General features: G+C 41.8%; 1 protein-coding gene across 4 annotated transcripts; it reads left to right on the forward strand.

Moving 5' to 3' along the window:
* The first annotated feature begins 7,172 nt into the window (after positions 1–7,172).
* On the forward strand, positions 7,173–17,818 carry rflna (refilin A). 4 transcript variants are annotated; one of them, XM_084177102.1, is made up of 4 exons: positions 7,173–7,624; positions 7,891–8,117; positions 13,409–13,518; positions 15,892–17,818. In XM_084177102.1, the coding sequence occupies exons 2-4, from the start codon at positions 7,902–7,904 to the stop codon at positions 16,223–16,225; spliced, it is 660 nt and encodes a 219-aa protein (XP_084033228.1). In that variant the 5' UTR covers positions 7,173–7,624; positions 7,891–7,901; the 3' UTR covers positions 16,226–17,818. The 4 variants fall into 4 exon arrangements, with proteins under 4 accessions (XP_084033228.1, XP_084033229.1, XP_084033227.1 ...); XM_084177103.1 differs by having other exon boundaries at positions 7,183–7,478; XM_084177101.1 differs by having other exon boundaries at positions 7,328–7,624; positions 7,748–8,117.
* The last annotated feature ends 1,131 nt before the right edge of the window (positions 17,819–18,949 follow it).

An 18,949-nucleotide genomic window follows, 5' to 3' on the forward strand; every position in this document is an offset into this window, starting at 1 on the left:
TCTAACGTGTACACCGTTTCGGACAAAGAGGACAGAGATATGAGCGTCCAATCGTTGCCAAATGTGCTTTCTTTAAGGATAAAGTAATGGTTAAAAGCCTAGGTAAAAGACTTGCTGGCCCGAAAATATGCATGAATGATCAGTTCCCGAGGGAGATTGCAGAATGGCGCAAAGTTCTGTACCCAATCTTCAAGGAAAATCAATTTAAAGGGAAGCGTGTTGCTCTCGTAGTTGATAAACTGTATATTGACAACCAAACGTTCCGCGACACAAAGACTACTCCATGGCGTTTTTGTGTTTGGAAAAGTGTGGCGTTAAGTGAGTGAGAAAGGAAATGGTTGCATATCCCAGAACCAACGTGTATCTGTGAGCAGGGGTTGTGAGAGAGCTTTCAATTTTGTGCAGATGAGGGATATACATTTTTAAATAAAGTATACATCTAATCAATTATTTTATTGTCCTATCATGATGGAACGGTCCCCAACCCTATATCCTAGACATCCACCTGAGCAACCCATACACCAAAGAGAAGTCCCCATCTGTTTTATGTCCCTGCTGTAAGTTACCTATATGCAGCCAAAACAGAAAGATAAATGCGGTCAGAGACCTACTAGAGCAGCACCGCCCCCTCAAGATTCTGAGCCTGCCTGGCAGGGTTGGTCCAACAAAGCCAGAGCCCCCTGATGGGAGAGCATAATATACAAGGAAATTCTCAAAGCTGCTAATGAGAACCTTGACGACCTTGTACCTAGCCGGGGGGGATTCCGGTGGGGTACCCCCACCCAGGTAGTGGCAGTGCTGACAACACTGGCTGCAGTAAACCATGGGTAGGGGGTCACATTCGGACTATCAGAGAGGGGGCATATTATTGTGGCCCTGGAGGCACAAAATAATCAAAGGTCTGACTGCTCAGAGATGCTTGGGAAAGATGGTTACAATGGGGGACCAGAGTGTTTGTGTCTCAGGAGAAGAGGGTGGATCTGATCTCCATCACCTAGGACTTGACATAGGTTAATAAAATCTCACATTTGTGTCAATTTATGCATAATCTTGCATGCTTTCTCAAACAGCTGTATATGCATTCGTAAATCAGGTCCTTTCTTGAGTTGGGCTCTGGGATGTAACAACCGTTGAGCATCTGAGCTTATGGTTGATTGTGGAGGAAAGGGGTTGAGTGTGTTAGAGTATGTGTGTGTGTGTGTGTGTGTGTGTGTGTGTGTGTGTGTGTGTGTGTGTGTGTGTGTGTGTGTGTGTGTGTGTGTGTGTGTGTGTATATCCCACATCTGTTGCAAGGGTGTAAGGACGTTAGGGAGAATATAGGATGAACCACAATAATTGTTTGCTAAAATAAGAATTGCTTGACAAAAATGTATTGTAATACAATGGCAATCCGGGTTATAGGTAACAATCCTTCACATGAACTGCCAACATTATTACGCATATTAATTGATAATGATGGAAATTAAGATATGCAAGATATTTGAATAGATATGTATTTTTAATAGCTATATACATATTGAGGTGAGATTATTGGAAATGCTTTTGGTGGTTGACCTGCTTCTGTTTTGTGGGTGGCACTGTGTGTTGTGTTCGAAGGATGGGTCCTGGCCCACGGGGGGCCTAGGGATCCAGGGGGACAGGGGTGGTATGCCGATCACTGGGATGACAACCCAACTTGGGATGGGGAGGGGCTTTAGCGGGGGGAATAGTGGAGAACAATTGGAGGGTTACTTAGTAGCAATGCAAATATCATGGTACAGCTATATGGACACTCAATAACTATGGTATTTTTTATTGGTAAATTTACAAACATATATTATGATACATAGATTTGAAGCCTGTATCTCATTATGGTAAGTGGTGAAATAAGTATAGCCAGTTATAATTGTAATGGCTTAGCAGATAATAACAAAAGAAGAACAATATTTACATGGTTCAAAGAGAAGGAATATAATATCTATTGTTTACAGGACACTCATTCAACAATTCTAGATGAAGTTGTGTGAAAAAAGGAGGGGGGGCGAAATATACTTCTCCCATGGGCAAAGAAACTCAAAAGGGGTGATGATATTAATTAACAGTAATTTCGATCCGAATGTGCAAATTGTCCAAACAGATCCGCAAGGTAGATGGATGATTTTAAATATGTTATTGGACCATAAACAGATATGGCTCATTAACCTTTACGGACCAAATAATGATGATCCACACTTCTTTGACAATATATATAATAAATGATCAACCCTGCAAGCAATACAAGGACATCCAACCAACTTGACACAACTGTGGGAAGCCTTGGAGTCAACACAAGCCAGCATCCCTGTGGAATGCTTTCGACACCTTGTAGAGTCCATGCCCCAACAAATTTAGGGCAAAAGGGGGTGCAACTCAATATTAGGAAGGTGTTCCTAATGTTTTGTACACTGAGTATATTGGGACTATTGATTAAACTTTAATGTAGTGGTGTCTGTAATCATATTGATTAAACTTTAATGTCGTGGTGTCTGTAATCATGGCCTCTGCTGTCTCAGTGCTGTGACTGGAGTGGAATGTCAGTATTCTCATGTGTTCTGTCTCCACAGTGACGGATATCTAAAACAAACAGCTGGAATCATTTGTGAAAGAATAAAACGCTCTAATGATAGAATGATAAACACACTTCAATAAAGAGATTGTTTATTGTAAATAGTGTGGATGTTTTCGGTACTAAGAAGCCTAGAGAGTACAGGCTTTGATAACACTGGTATGACAAACGGACATGACGGGTAGAGAGATTACGGAAGAATTTAAAATAGTAATTTATTGACAAATATTGACATGCAGAAAATTGCAGGTAAAATGTTGCAGTCAGTTGTAGCTACTGGAGACAAGAGTTGCATTATATGATATTTACATTTAGCTACATGACATTATATCTGTAACAGACAGACAGACCTCACAGACCAGATTGCAGCAGAACCGGGCATGTATTCAAAAAGTAGGAGTGCTGATTTAGGATCAGATCCCCCCTGTCCATGTAATATTATTTATTATTATCTGAAAGGCATAACTGATCCTAGATCAGCACTCCTACTCCTAGAGTCTTTATGAATATAGGCCTAGAACAGTCTGTGGAGAGGGCGGTCACATGACTGTTGTGCCCTGAGACATGGCTGTAGACTCCTACGGCGTTAGACCCTATGTAGTGCACTACTTTGGACCAAGGCACATAGGGCTCTGATCAAATGTAGTGCATTATATAGGAAATAGGGTGCATTTGGGACACAGTCCATGTCTCAGGGCACACAAAGGTTATGTTGTTAGTCCCATGAGTCTGTCTGTCTTTCTCAGGGTCAACATGCCAAACACTTCTCCTCTGCTGTCACTCTGGTGGCTCCTCTGTCTGCAGCCAAACACCCGTCCTACCCAGACACCATTAACCATCCCTCCTGATCCATGGATAAAGTTCAGTCTCAGCCTAAGCACTCCAGAGGGTCATACCCCTCCTGTCCTATAGCTCAACCCTCTCCTACCGCTGGGCCTGCTGTTTGCAGCTGCAAGTTAGGATTCAACCTTCACATTGTTTCTACTTAATTATTTACTCAAACAGGCATTCTAGAGAAGTAAGAAATGTCCGGACAATATACAGATGAAATGACACAGTTTAGCCTGCTATGATTTCCTAACCCAGCGGTGCAGAGAGAAGGAGCTAGCCGACACCAGTAACGAGCTAACAATTCTGAGGTATATACTGTTCATAGCCCAGGGGAGAAGATGGGCCATTCTGAGGTGCTGTATATACTGTTAACAGCCCAGGGGAGAAGATGGGCCATAGATTGGAGGTATGAGTGGCGCAGTGGTCTAAGGCACTGCATCGCTGTGCTAGCTGTGCCACTAGAGATCCTGGTTCGAATCCAGGCTCTGTCGTAGCTGGCCGTGACCAGGAGACCCATGGGGCGGCGCACAATTGGCCCAGGGTAGGGGAGAGAATGGCCGGCAGGGATGTAGCTCAGTTGGTAGAGCATGGCGTTTGCAACGCCAGGGTTGTGGGTTCAATTCCCACGGGGGGCCAGTATGAGAAAAAAAAATGTATGCACTGTAAGTTGCTCTGGATAAGAGCGTCTGCTAAATTACTAAAATGTAAATCATGAAAAGATAAAGAGGGCGAGATTTAATGTCACAATATAGAAACCTGTTTGTATGTTCCCTATAAACAATGACTTGACTTACTTTTGATATTACCCTAATAAAGTTAAAACACTTTTGTGAATGTTTGGTGTGGTATATTAGGCTTATGATGGCAGTGCGCCAGCGCTCCAACTGATTCCGACAGTTGAACTTGAGGTGAGGAAGAATGTTTTAGGCCTACCAGAGTTACTCCTTTAATCTAACAATATAATGCTTATCTTTATAAAAAGATAAGACATTACATACTTCTGTCCAAACATAACATTATGCACACAGCACACATACCTAAGTATGATGCCCACAAAACATGCTCATCCTCTGTGTCTTACAGATCAAATCTCTTCTGTAATCTTTTAAAAACATGGGGATCATTGGGATGCGCTCTTTTGAACATGGAATACCTGTATGATGACATGATGATGTCCCCAAAGACACACCTGACACAGTGAACTCCTGACTACTCCCACAGCACAGCCCACACTTCCTTCCACAGCTCCACTCCATCACAATAACACTAAGAGGATGAAAACAGCCATAAGAAAACAAGATACCATGTATGCAAGCTTAACCTGCATTAAATTAATTACACATTAGACAACAAAGCAAAGCACATATTTATCATAGTTTTATAAGGACCCAAAAAACATAATTCATGATTTCCTGGCCATCTGCTGTAATCACCATGGAAAGCTGCTGAACCATCAAAGACACAATCAACTTCCCTAGACACCCACTCCTCTGCTGCACTGTGGATTTGTGCTCTGATTTCCCTCTTGGCAGGGTTGATGTTGGTAAGAGTCATTTATGTTGGGGGAACCTTCAACAAGGGTTCCATTCTTAATCCTGCTGGGCTGTGATGACTATCCTGTCGGTTAGACTGAGCTCGGGTCTGCTGTAGCTCCATACTCATATAGTTACTGGGAGTCATACAGCATTCCCAACCCAGTCCTGAAATATACTGGGCAATACATTGTTACGCACACACACACACACACACACACACAATTTGAAGAGAAAATAGGTCATGTCAAACTGTCAGGTGCTGGCATAAGATGCCAAATGCAAAAGCATATTCAAACTGAACTCTAAATGTTTCCAATGGACTAGCATTACTGTTGGGACATTGATTTTAGCAATGTCATCATACAAATACAGTACTTACTCCACTAAATAACTTTGTGTTGTGTCTTCATCTCCTCCTTCACCCGTCTATAGGCCTACAGAGTCCAATCTCATCATGCTGCTGCTATACATTTGTGACTTTGTCACGAATTCCGCCGAGGCTGCTCCTCCTCCTTGTTCGGGCAGGCTTCGGCGTTCGTCGTCCCCGGAGTACTAGCTGCCACCGTTTGATGTTATCTATGTTTGTTTGGTTTTGTCTGATTAGTGCACCTGTTCCATATCACGTCTTGATTATGTCACCTATAAGTTTCCTTTGGTTTTGTTTGTAGTTGTGTGTCGTTGTACGCCTGTCTGTTGGTGTAGGTTATTTTGTTTGCTTATTGTTAGTGCTGTTCGCACTTTACGCACTGTTTTGCGTATTCGCTCGCCTCCTGTTTATGAGGCCCGTTTGGATTTGTATTTTGCTCCTGTGACTATTTAAAGTTGGATCGACTAGCTTCTGTGTCCTGCGCCTGACTCCAACACCACATCCACATCAGCCCTTGACAGACTTGTACGCTGTGTATTTACAATAATTGTGGCACTAATCTATCTCCATACTTCTGTGAGAAGAGTCGACAGGCATTTCCATTGAATAATACACACTCCCCTCCTCTAATCTGACTCTAGGGGACCTGCGGGACCTGTGTTTAATGGCATTCTTGATATTTGCTCCACAGTAATAGAGAACAGAAACAGAACACAGAAACGTACGGTATAGTATATAATGTACTGTATAATAACAACAACAGCCCAACAAACAACCCAATGTACCTATACACTGAGTTTACAAAACATTAAGAACACCTTTTGCCCTCAGAACAGCCTCAAATTCGTCGGGGCATGGACTCTACAAGGTGTCGAAAGTGTTCCACAGGGATGCTGGCCCATGTTGACTCCAATGCTTCCCACAGTTGTGGCAAGTTGTCTGGATGTCCTTCGGATGTTGGACCATTCTTGATACACACGGGAAACTGTTGAGCATGAATAACCCAGCAGCGTTGCAGTTCTTGACACAAAACAGTGCACCTTGCACATACTACCATACCCTGTTCAAAGCACATATTTTGTCTTGCTCATTCACCCTCTGAAAGGCACACATACACAATCCATGTCTCAATTGTCTCAAGGCTTAAAAATCCTTCTTTAACCTGTCTCCTCCCCTTCATCTACACTGATTGAAGTTGATTTAACAAATGACATCAATAAGGGATCATAGCTTTCACCTGGATTCACCTGGTCAGCCTACGTCATGGAAAGAGTTCATAATGTTTTGTACACTCAGTTTACATTATTATATTGTCACAAGAGTTTTAAATGACAGTTCATTATACATTTTAAAAGCATGAAGTAAACATAACACAATTGATTTGAGCCAAATCAAAATATCAATTATTTTTTGTAGTAAATTCCATGGCTTATTGTAGCATATATGCTATTCATTCAATACATTATCTCTCTATTGTATAGCTACCCTCAAAATATTCCCACTTTCCCTGACTTACTGAGTTATGACAGTATTATAATTAAGCAATAAGGCACGAGGGGGTGTGGTAAATGGCCAATATACCACGGCTAAGGGATATTCTTAAACACAACGCAACGCGGAGTGCCTGGATATATTATATACCCTTAGCCGTGGTATATTGGCCATATACCACAAACCCCCGAGGTGCCTTATTGCTATTATAAACTGGTTACCAATGTAATTAGAGCAGTAAAAATAAATGTTTTGTCATACCTGTGGTATACCTGTCTGATATACCACGGCTGTCAGCCAATCAGCATTCAGGGCTTGAACCACCCAGTTTTTAATACAGGATTATAATAGTGTAGTATCAGTCAGACAGCCCCAGCTAGCCCGGGAGGAGCAGTGAGGAGGTGCTCGCCCTGTCGACTGTGTCTGGAACTGATCCAGATCATCATGGCTGGATTGGTTCCAGGTGCAAAAAAGCTGGCAGGCACATTGAAGAGGGACCTCTCCGAGATCCGGCTGTTCAGTTCAGCGCAGAGCAGACATTCGGCGTTGAGCTGCCAGATAGACTGCTGCGTTACAGTGGGATAAAATCATATTGTTTTATATGACTTCCATTGCTTTCTGGAACGTATTTGAATCGAAAATGGACGATAGAGCGACAATATAATTTTTGGTTAGTTGTCAGGGAGTTTCTGGAGTTTGCCTTTAGTTTCTTGCTTGTCAATTATTTATTATTTGAGAGTATTTGTTTGGGATGAAATACTGTTTACCGACCGTCTGATGCAGATGAAACTGTTAGGCTATAATAACAAATCAAAGGTTTGTGGATTAGGGTATAGCCTACAGGCACAGAAATACACGATTAATGTGTGACAAATTAAAGTTATGGTTTTATAATGTAATGACAATATTCTAATATTATTTTGTTATTTGTTATTTGAGAAATCTCCTTTGAATGAAGAATTTGACCAGGGATTGCCCATCTCCGAATGACGGGATATGTGTGCATTTTGGGTTGCAGTCATTCAAGAAAATTGGTTGGCTCGTCATCGCCTTAAGTGACTTTGCCTGGTTTTTGTTTTGAGCTCTCCCAGAAATGGTGGGGCACCTACATTTACAAGCTATGGATGATAGTCTGAAAGGAAAGAATCGGGAGGGACTGCTTGACAGTCCGGATTCGGGACTCCCTCCGAGTCCAAGTCCGCCCTTCTATTCGCTGTCCCCGGGTCTGCTCGAGTCGCGCTCCGGGAGTTGTACGACGCCAGTCGAGAACCATGGATACTATAAAAACGAGAGCAAAGAAGGCAAACTGGTAAGCAACAGTTGATAAAGTGTTTGATAGCTTACAAGTGCCGCTGGCTCTGCGCATTGTGCGCAACCAGTGCGCTATTCAGAAAAAAAAAAAAAAAAACTGAAATTGTATGAGCAAGACAAGAAGGAATTGCATCTATCTACCCTCCGATTGACTTTATTGTTAAACCATGTGTCCGTCATGGTAGTATGTAAACTGTTTTGTTGTGGACAGATACTTGAACTTGCATATTGCTTACTCCTTAACATCTGGTATTCCTCTTACTGTTGGAATTTCACTGGTGCAGCGCATAGGCCTAGACATTTTCTGATTCAGTATTATCTTTAGAAATCAAATAGTTCAATGGATTCTGACATGTCTTGATGATTGTTTGATTCAGGATCATGAATCTCAAACAATAATAAACAAGTTGTTCATGTTCATGGATAAATTATTGATAGGCCTTCCCTCAGATCAGACATCTAGGACATGTGTTATAACCCTTGTAGCCTATAGGACTGGATGAAATAGAACCAATGATCTAGCTTTGTCTCATTTCTGTGTTAAAATGGATTCAATTGTTTGTGGTGATTTTGTAATTTGTAATAATTAACTTTTCACTGCAGAAACCCCAAGAGAAGCAGTGTCCATTAACACCCTTTCTGTTAATGTTCCATGAAAGGGATGTGCATCAACCTGTGTTATTTCCAATTGTTTTGATATTTTCTTGCCTCTTGAGTGAATATTTAACAATACTTAAGAGTCAATGAGGAATGTTACAAGAGAGTCACAGCGGATGTCAAACATTTCTCTATGTCTGTCCCATTCATGATGGAATAGTTTGAAAGTTCAATGGCAGCCCAGGGTTGAAGTGACCCATAGAAACAAACAGAACTCTAGGTCAATGTGTAAACACTTTAACCTTGTGGTGGTAGCAATGGAAATGGGTGAGGGGACAAAACAGAGTGTGATTGTGATTATATCTGATTAGTTCCTTGTGTCTGTTGTGGTCTCCATTACTGACAACTCTCAGGTTAATGCCCTCTAGTCGACCACACTGCTGCTGCTCATACAGAATATTGCACTATAACCTGGCTTTACCCTCTCACTGCAGCCAATGCCAGCTTGGAAACCAGACAGCCCATATAGGCACATGCTTCGGCTTGAAATCCCCAATAAATAGATACAGTGTGAATAGTGCCTCACACTTGGGAGAGGACACACAATTGATTTATTAATATTTGATCAAGAAATGCAATTTATGTAATGTTAGTTATAAATAATAACAGTTGTATCAATCGTTTGCTATGATTTGAGCGAAGTGTAGTAATCCCACTGAGGAACAAAGGTCATTTAAATTAGAAATAATTACCAAGGCACTCCTTATTTAACAATCTAAGGAACATGTTCCTACAGGTCTAGATGGCATTTTTATGTGCTTTTAGAGGGAAGCCAGCAGCCAACTCCACAGACAGTACAATACAGTAGATGGGAGTTGCGTGACAGTGGTTTGTTGAGGCCTGAAAGGGAGAGATATGGTACTAATCCCCTGGATGTGGGGACTGGTGGAGCTCCCCTGCTTTGTGGTTTCCCTTCAAAACAGCAGCTTTGATAGGGGCTGATTCTGCTTGTGGTTCCAATACCTTTAATGGGATTGTGCATGTATGTAAAAAATATATCTCTTCCATTAGAAAAGGCTTGCAAAGCTTTTTTTGTGGGAGTTTGGGCTATTTTCTTTTATATACAGTATGTGCATGCTTGGCACTGGCAGTAGGCAGACATGCATGCACTTGCATAAACACATGCATGCACTTGCAGAAAACTTGACAAGCAGCATATCAGATGAAAGGAAGTTGTCAATGGAGGGGGTGAGCAGGTTCAACTGTATCCCCTTGGATATACATTTATTTGTATCACAGTAAAACTCCTGCTTTATATTCTGGTTATTAGACTGTTCATTACACTGTTATAGGGGGGGGGGGGGGGCTGAGAGTCCCTCTCATGTGTCAGTGTTCTGGCCCAGTCAAGGAGCTCAGTCAGCACTATAACTATCCCTGGATTAGTGTATAGGACAGAAAGGAGACTCGTGTTGTGTCATTAGGTGCTTATTCCAACTGTAGTGTTGATATTGATAGTGATGCTGGAGTTTGAGGACATCTACTATACTCAGTCAGCAGTTTACTGTGTGATGATGATGACTTTTTCCTTACTCCAGTTCCTCGTGATCTACCTCGAGTGTGTGAGAGAGTTGCTCTTTGTTTGAGTGTGTATTGTACTGTATGTAGCTTTATGCTTAGCTTCACACCACGTCGACTAGGTGGGTAGAGATGTGCTTCCGGGAGAATGAGTTCCGTATGTGTGCTGCTGCTTGGGTACTGTAGATTAGGGATGAACATTTTCCCGAAAATCTACCAAATTTCAATACCGGGAATAATTCATATTTATCCCGAGAGTCCCGGGAAATACCACAAAAATCGTAAGTGCCCATTTAAAGCGTTTAAAACCAAATATGGTTACTATCCCAGGCTTCTCCCAAAATAAGATTGTCACTGCGCCACATTGCCGGCTTGGCTGCGCCACTATGTAAAGATTTCACAGCAAGTGAAACTGATAGTAATGATAGAGTAAGTTTGATCGCCAATGACATTGTTGTGAATTGCGAAACAGGCCGTTCATAAATTCCGAGCGTTATCATTTTCCTAAATTAATTCAGCGCATTTCAGCAGTAGGCCTAGTCTATATGGACAAAGAGCGCGCTCAGGACGCATAGAGCGCACCTCTAGTAGGCTATAGCATTGTCGAATCATACAAACTTTGTAACGGCAGTCAAACAAAAGTCAAATGACCAAGCTTGCTAGATAACCTCTAACGAATGACAGAATATCTCCTATTTTGCTAAATCGAGTCGATAATTATACAGATAGCATATCAGCTCACGAATAACGGGGATATGAAGAGAGGACATTGTTTAAATATCAAGGTATCTTAACGGGGACCAACTAAAAACAAATATCCATATCTACTCTCATACCGTTTGGTAAATGACTAAAATTTAAATGTCTCAAAGCAGCGCGATGGCGCTGTCCCAATCAAAACGGTGCTGAAGTTATCATCTAGGTGACCACACACGACTATTGCCTTAAATTAATATAACGGTTGGATATGACTTTCGGAGTTTTTGTATAAGAAAGCATTTGATACATGGCTTCAATTGCATTAGCCTACTTTATTCCAATATTTGTAACATTAGTTGATCATAACTAAGGTGAATTTTCCTCTGCGCTTTTTCTAGGCCCAATGGCTGTTTCCTTGTCTCCTTACTCGACTGCCGCCCACCTCTGCTGCGTTGTTCACAACACCAGTTTAAATCAATATAGCCTACTGTTTTCTAGAAATCGGACCAGGCCTGGGCTTCAGTTCACCGGGCTTGGGTAGGACCGGGATCACATTTTCAGTTCTAATGAGAACTCTAAACTGCAGTCGGGTCTTGTGTGCAGTCCGGCAGTGTCAATTATGCGCGTACTTTCAATGTATGGCGACTTTGTGTGAAGTAAATATGCTAGGCTACCTGTTCGGATAATGTGCTATTTGTGGGAATGCTTTAGTGCAACCCATTGGGTGAAAATGTAATTTCCCTTGTCATTTAATTTGTGAAGAGTGGTCCTGGGCCCCTAGCCTGGAGCCCACCTACCATTCAAAAGTGTTTACACTTTCAAAGGCTGCCAACACATTAATTCCTCTGGATAAACAGCCAGGATGCTGCTTCTGCCAGAGCACAGAAGACATGCCAATCACACTCTTTTAATATGTTGATGCCAGCAGCACACAGTGGAAAATTAATGACTTTGCAGATTATGGTCCATTTACAGGGATTAACAGCAATGAGGGTAGCATGGTTATTGGTTACACTAGCTCTCATCTGAGTGAGAGTGATATACTCAGCAGAGCTGAAGTTGCAAGCTGGGGTACAGTACAGCCCACAGAGTGAGGTTTTGTTGGGTGCCGATTTGGGGGTTTGGGTAAGACGAGAGCTGTGTGCTGCACAGTGATTTGGGTGGCACCTCTGCTGTTCCCTTGGCCTGTTCTGACCTGTCCCAAGAGCTATGATGTTGGAGAGACATGTGCAGCCAAACCTTAACGTGACAACTTTGCTCGATCTACCCTTTGTAATGACAGAGAGAGAAAGAGAGGGAGAGAAAGAGAGATGGTGGGAGCAGAATGATATAGTTGATTCAGGAAGTTCGTGTTTGGGGAGATCCTGTAATTACACATAAAAGTGTTAGTTGGACGTCTTGGACTCACAACAAAACGTGTATTGTCTGGATGGCATTATGACTAGATGTCATGTTGACTGGATGACATCCGTGCATGCCTATGGGCTAAGACAGCAGCACTGTATAGACTTGGCAAAGGATTTAGAATTTGCTAATTGGTTCCAGAAGCGGTAGTTACAGTGTATGGGTTTGTGCCTATGACTTTATTGGTCTCTAGGCAGATGGTGGGACAGGACAGCAAAGTCCCTATGGAGAGGCCTTCTCATAAGGTCTTTCTCAGTCAGAATGCTGGGTGTAACAGGTGAACCAAGTCTGGAGCATAGGAAAGATCTAACACTGACACCTACTAGAGGGTATTTCACTCTCTGATGACATGGTCTAACCAGTTTGTCATACTGTGCTATACTGTACCGTATGTGAGACATACTCTGATGAGATACATACAGTGCCATGAGGTTGACAACACTGACTACAAGGCTTCATCCATTTACAGTCAAATGAAATAAAATGAACCTTAACATGTATGTGACCTCTCTGGGACAGGGTTTGTTGTGTAGTGCAGACAGACAGACAGAGACAGACAGACAGACAGTAGCCTCTCTCCTGTCCTGGACAGCCATGTGTGCTGTTGGCTGGGCTGGTGTGTGTGTCTGGACTGTAGGCGCTCTGTGGGGTTGATTTAGTGGAGGGAGCAGAGCGGTTCTAATGGCTTGAGCAGTTGAAGCAGTGACATTGCCCAGGTCCAGGAGACACAGAGGTGGAGGAATGCTCTCAACTAGCCCTCTCAGCTACACAACAGGCAGACAGGATGGCTGGCTTTGGAAGTTCTTTCAGAAGCATACAACTGGGCTGCTAATAGTGGGATCTCGCAGGACAGTCTACTCTTGCCTGTAGAATGGATTCTGCCAGCCCACTTCCCTCATCTGCCAGCTCACTTCCCCTCACCACCAGTAGGTTCGTTTTTACACATTAACAGGGGGTAAAGTGATGGATTTATAAGAATGGCCTCCCTAACCTCATACCTATATCCTCCCCTAGCTGCCGTACCTTCTCCTGAACTCAACGGGGACGGACCCGAGGGCACGCATGTACCCTGTGTTCTTTGGGGAGAGCATCGAGGTCATCCCAAAACCTGAAACAGAGATCAAGTGAGTGACCCTTCACCAAACTACATACAGAATGACTTGCTATTAATAGTAGGGCTGTGACGGTCATGGAATTTTGGATGACGGTAATTGGCCAGCCAAATGACCGCGTTCACCGTAATAACCGTTCGAATAGCATTTCTTTAAAAAAAAAATATATATATATATATATACACTACCGTTCAAAGGTTTGGGGTCACTTAGAAATGTCCTTGTTTTCGAAAGAAAAGCATTTTTTTTGTCCACTAAAATAACATCAAATTGATCAGAAATACAGTGTAGATATTGTTAATGTTGTAAATGGCTATTGTAGCTGGAAACGGCAGATTTTTAATGGAATATCTACATAGGCGTACAGAGGCCCATTATCAGCAACCATCAGTCCTGTGTTCCAATGGCACGTTGTGTTTGCTAATCCAAGTTTATGATTTTAAAAGGCTAATTGATAATTAGAAAACCCTTTTGCAATTATGTTAGCACAGCTGAAAACTGTTGTGCTGATTAAAGAAGCAATAAAACTGGCCTTCTTGAGACTAGTTGAGTATCTGGAGCATCAGCAATTGTGGGTTTGATTACAGGCTCAAAATGGCCAGAAACAAATAACTTTCTTCTGAAACTCGTCAGGCTATTCTTGTTCTGAGAAATTAAGGCTATTCCATGCAAGAAATTGTGTGTACTACTCCCTTCACAGAACAGCGCAAACTGGCTCTAACCAGAATAGAAAGAGGAGTGGGAGGCCCTGGTGCACAACTGAGCAAGAGGACAAATACATTAGAGTGTCTAGTTTGAGAAACAGACGTCTCACAGGTCCTCAACTGGCAGCTTCATTAAATAGCACCCGCAAAACACCAGTCTCAACGTCAACAGTGAAGAGGCGACTCCGGGATGCTGACCTTCTAGGCAGAGTTGCAAAGAAAAAGCCATATCTCAGACTGGCCAATAAAAAGAAAAGATTAAGATGGGCAGTCTGAGGTATGGCTTTTTCTTTGTAACTCTGCCTAGAAGGTCAGCGTCCCAGAGTCACCTCTTCACTGTTGACATACACAGGGAGTAGTACACAGCGTTGTACGAGATCTTCAATTTCTTGGCAATTTCTCGCATGGAATAGCTTTCATTTCTCAGAACAAGAATAAACTGACGAGTTTCAGAAGAAAGTTATTTGTTTCTGGCCATTTTGAGCCTGTAATCGAACCCACAATTGCCGACGCTCCAGATACTCAACTAGTCTCAAGAAGGCCAGTTTTATTGCTTCTTTAATCAGCACAACAGTTTTCAGCTGTGCTAACATAATTGCAAAAGTGTTTTCTAATGATCAATTAGCCTTTTAAAATGATAAACTTGGATTAGCAAACACAACGTGCCATTGGAACACAGGACTGATGGTTGCTGATAATGGGCCTCTCTACGCCTATGTAGATATTCCATTAAAAAATCAGCCGTTTCCAGCTACAATAGCCATTTACAACATTAACAATGTCTACACTGTATTTCTGATCAATTTTGTTATTTTAATAGTCAACATTTTTTTTCTTTTCTTTCGAAAACAAGGACATTTCTAAGTGACCCCAAAGGTTTGAACGGTAGTATATATATATATATATATATATATATATATATATATATATACATAAATTTTGATGCACATTTTCTCCTCCGCTCCTGACTGCATGTGCTGCCATAGAAATAGATTGAATAGAATGGGCGTCCCCATTCAAGTCAATGATGGTATAATGGGTGGACTGGCGACCATTGCAAAGCAGGAAGTAAAATAATGAAGTGTACCCAGATTTGCTGATTCAACTCAACTGACATTACAAAAAAAACATTCCATTGCATGAGCCACATCAGTTAACATAATTTGAATGAACATTCTACATTACCATGGAAATTATTGCATCACAATACCAGGCAACCATTGCGAGTGTACCTATGAGTTTTTAACAGTCAAATTGCCTCACGGATGCCCGGCCATCTGGTCTTTAGTCAGCTGCCCCCCCCCCAAAAAAATAAATAATAATAATAATAATAATGATGGTCTTCATCCATAACTGTCGGTTACAAGGTTATACAGTAATTGTGCCAGCCCTACTTAATAGTGCCATCTAGTGATCAGCTATATACCATTTACTGCAGAATCTATGACTTAATGTTTTTTTATTTAATTTCACCTTTATTTAACCAGGTAGGCCAGTTGAGAACAAGTTCTCATTTACAATTGCGACCTGGCCAAGATAAAGCAAAGCAGTGCGATAAAAACAACAACAACACAGAGTTACACATGGGATAAAACAAAACATACAGTCAATAACACAATAGCTCTTCAAAGTACTTTGGTACTTCAGTACTTAATCCCATGTCTTTGGTTCTACTCCCCAGGTGTAACTCTGAGGTGAAGTATGACTCAGACAAGCACTACCGGGACCAGGTGTACTGCGCTCCCGTTCCAACAGTGACGTCCTACAGCGAGACGGTCGTTGCCGTGCAGAACTGCACCTGGAGGAGTTACAAGTCCCAGGTGTACCTAGAGCCGCGCCAGAGGCCCCTGCACTACCAGAGCACCACCATAGTGTACCCCAAACACGCCAAGAACACTTACCGCACCACGCTCAATTACAACGCTACGGGCTCCCGCCGCTGGTTTGTCTCCACTGTCCAGCTGGAGTCCAGTGAGGATAGCAGCCCCTGCATCATCTACACAGAGGACCTCTAAACCTGATCCCAGACCTGCCTGGCGAATCCTACTGTTATGGACACACACACACACAGAGGCGGACAGACGGGTGGACACACAGGAAGACTGACAGACTGACACACAGAGCGTGGTCATATTGCATAATGTAGGAGGGGTACTGTAGGGGAAGTACAGCAAATCTCATAGGCCTTTAAAGAGCAGTACTTCATGGTTCATTATTTGTCTTATTGAGTTGAGCGCTGCCAGTCTGTAGCCTCCTCTCATCTCCAGGAACACCTCTGATAGCTGAGCATGACTAATTAAGGGTTGATGGTAGCATGTTACACATCTTGTTGGACTGTCAATATGCATTATAGAAATGACATATTCATGAATGCTCAAAAGGGAAAATTTAAGAATACACAGACACACTCATGAAAAGCGGCCTTTGTGTAAATGATGTGGGTATTCTGAAAAGAGGGGGAAACAGAAATGCAATACTTAGTATTTGAAAGAATGGACCAAAGATTTTGTAACAAAGGAGGTTTCACCCTAGTAGTGAGTCATGTCTTTGTCACAACCTCATCAAACTGTCAGAAAGGACTCCTGCATTAGATCTAAATCACATCTTTCTCATTGCACCACATCTTGAGGGTGTCATGAGTACATTATTGTAGTCTCCAGTGATGTCAAACTCCTCTCTGCAGCTCTGCTGTCTTGCTTTGACACCAAACCACATCTTCACGATATAAACTCTAGAATCTGCCTTTTTTGTCTGATAGACAAAGGTCTTTTAAAGGAAAATATCACATTCTCCACACCATTTTCTACAACAAATCAGAAACAGAGTCTTAGCAGGCACCTTGAACAGCAGGCAGACAGACAGTCAAGGTTTCTGTTATAGAATGCCTCTGGTGAAGGAGATGCTTTTTGTCGCTGCCATAACTACAAGCCAACCTGCCAGTTGCAAATGCCAACCTTGGATCCAGAGAGGAGGAGGGAGAGCAGAGCTAGCCAGTTAATACTGTCACTAGCTGGGCAAAGCTGAGGAACATTTCTGTCTGTTTTTAGACATAGCCAGCTCTAGCCTCTGATGTTCTGGTTGTTTGGCAGACTGGTAAATACAACCATAAAAATCCCAACATATACTCTCTCCAGCACACTGTTGTAATATACAGGATAGTGAAATGGGTGGCTTGGATTTATATACTGCTGTCAGGTGTTGTTATAGGAAAATAATACAGATGTAATATACATTATATACATATGGATATGGATTGTGGAACCTGGTAAATATTGAACTGTGTATTATGAATTCAGATAACTTACCTCAGTGTTTCTTTAGATCTCTACTCTATTTCATTGAATATGTGTATTCCCTACTTTTAATTGACATATTGAGCTATTTTTGTAATGAAAACTGCAGTTAATGTAGGTGTTGAAAATGTACAAAGAAAGGTGTGTTTTATACACAAAAGAATATGGACAGAAGAAAGTAAGGAGAGAAAGTGAAGAGAGGCTGTGTAGTTTTATCAGCGGTTTTTGGAGGGTTTCTTGAGGGTTAAGATGTTCTGAATACTTACAATACTGAGGGTTTGAACCGTAGGTATTACAGTGGCTTGCACAGAAAGACAGTTCACTGGAAAGATTGTTGTGGGTTTCTGTGATGTGCAAAAGGTATGTGAGAAATCATTATTGCTACGTTTGAGGTGATGAAAGTCTAGGGGTCTGTGTTTGGTTGTTTTTCTTATTAATAAAGTTAGTGTTAGCTAACGATTGATTTTGTTATTGTAAAATACTTTCCTGTTGTATATGTGGCATTGAGGCACTTCTCTTTATATTTTTGTATATTTCCTGTGTCAATTATCTTTTTTGTTTTGGACAAGAGAAAATAATTTAAAAAGACAAATGTATACCTTAATTGAATAAAAAACAAAATCCCAAAACACAAATTGCACTATGGCCTCTTGTATTCTCAGTATTTTATTTTCAGCAGATTAAAAGAGCCTAAAAGCCTGGAACACAAAGCTGCAGTATTGACAACCTGACTTAAATTCACAGAAGAATTCCCATGGCTTGTCCAAAGTTAAAGATAGGGCCAGGAACAAACAATGCAGGCCATTATTTTTCCATTATTAAAGACAGGCCATTATTTTAATTTTGTGTTCACCACAACGGAAAGGAATATCATTTATCCAGCAGCAGCACAGGAAAAAGGAAGTTCCCCAGACATAGAGCGCCAAGGAAAAGGTCACATTAAATATGGCACAACTCCTTAACTGTTGAAGGTTCTGCTCTGCCTCACACTTTAAAGGAGTAAACAAGTGAGTGAAGGAGAGGAAAAATGAAAATGAGATACTCATAGACTTGAAAGTAAAAAGGCAGAACTTTCCCCAGAAATACTCATATCCATTACAGTCAACACTTCAACAATCATGGTTGTTTCCAAAGTTTGAATATTTAGCATCTATAACTCAAGCATTATTCCGTCCCATGAATCCATCCTATTAATACCCAAGTGATACTAAAATAACAGCAGCTCTGCCTCTCTCGTTTGGCAGAGGGCACGTAGAAGGGTTTGGGTGTATGCCTCAGAGCCACATGGTCTCCTCAGTAGCACAAATCCATCAGCACCTCCTCCCTCACTCTGAAGCTAATAGCACCAGACAGGATTAAGATGTCACACAGGAGCTGTGACTAGGGTTTGGGCCCAACCAAGACTTTAGAACTGAAGGCTCCACTCTCATTTGTTCCTCTAAAGCT

This window comes from Coregonus lavaretus (genome assembly GCF_964263955.1).
Source record: "Coregonus lavaretus genome assembly, chromosome: 14".
NCBI classification, from domain to species: Eukaryota; Metazoa; Chordata; class Actinopteri; order Salmoniformes; family Salmonidae; genus Coregonus; species Coregonus lavaretus.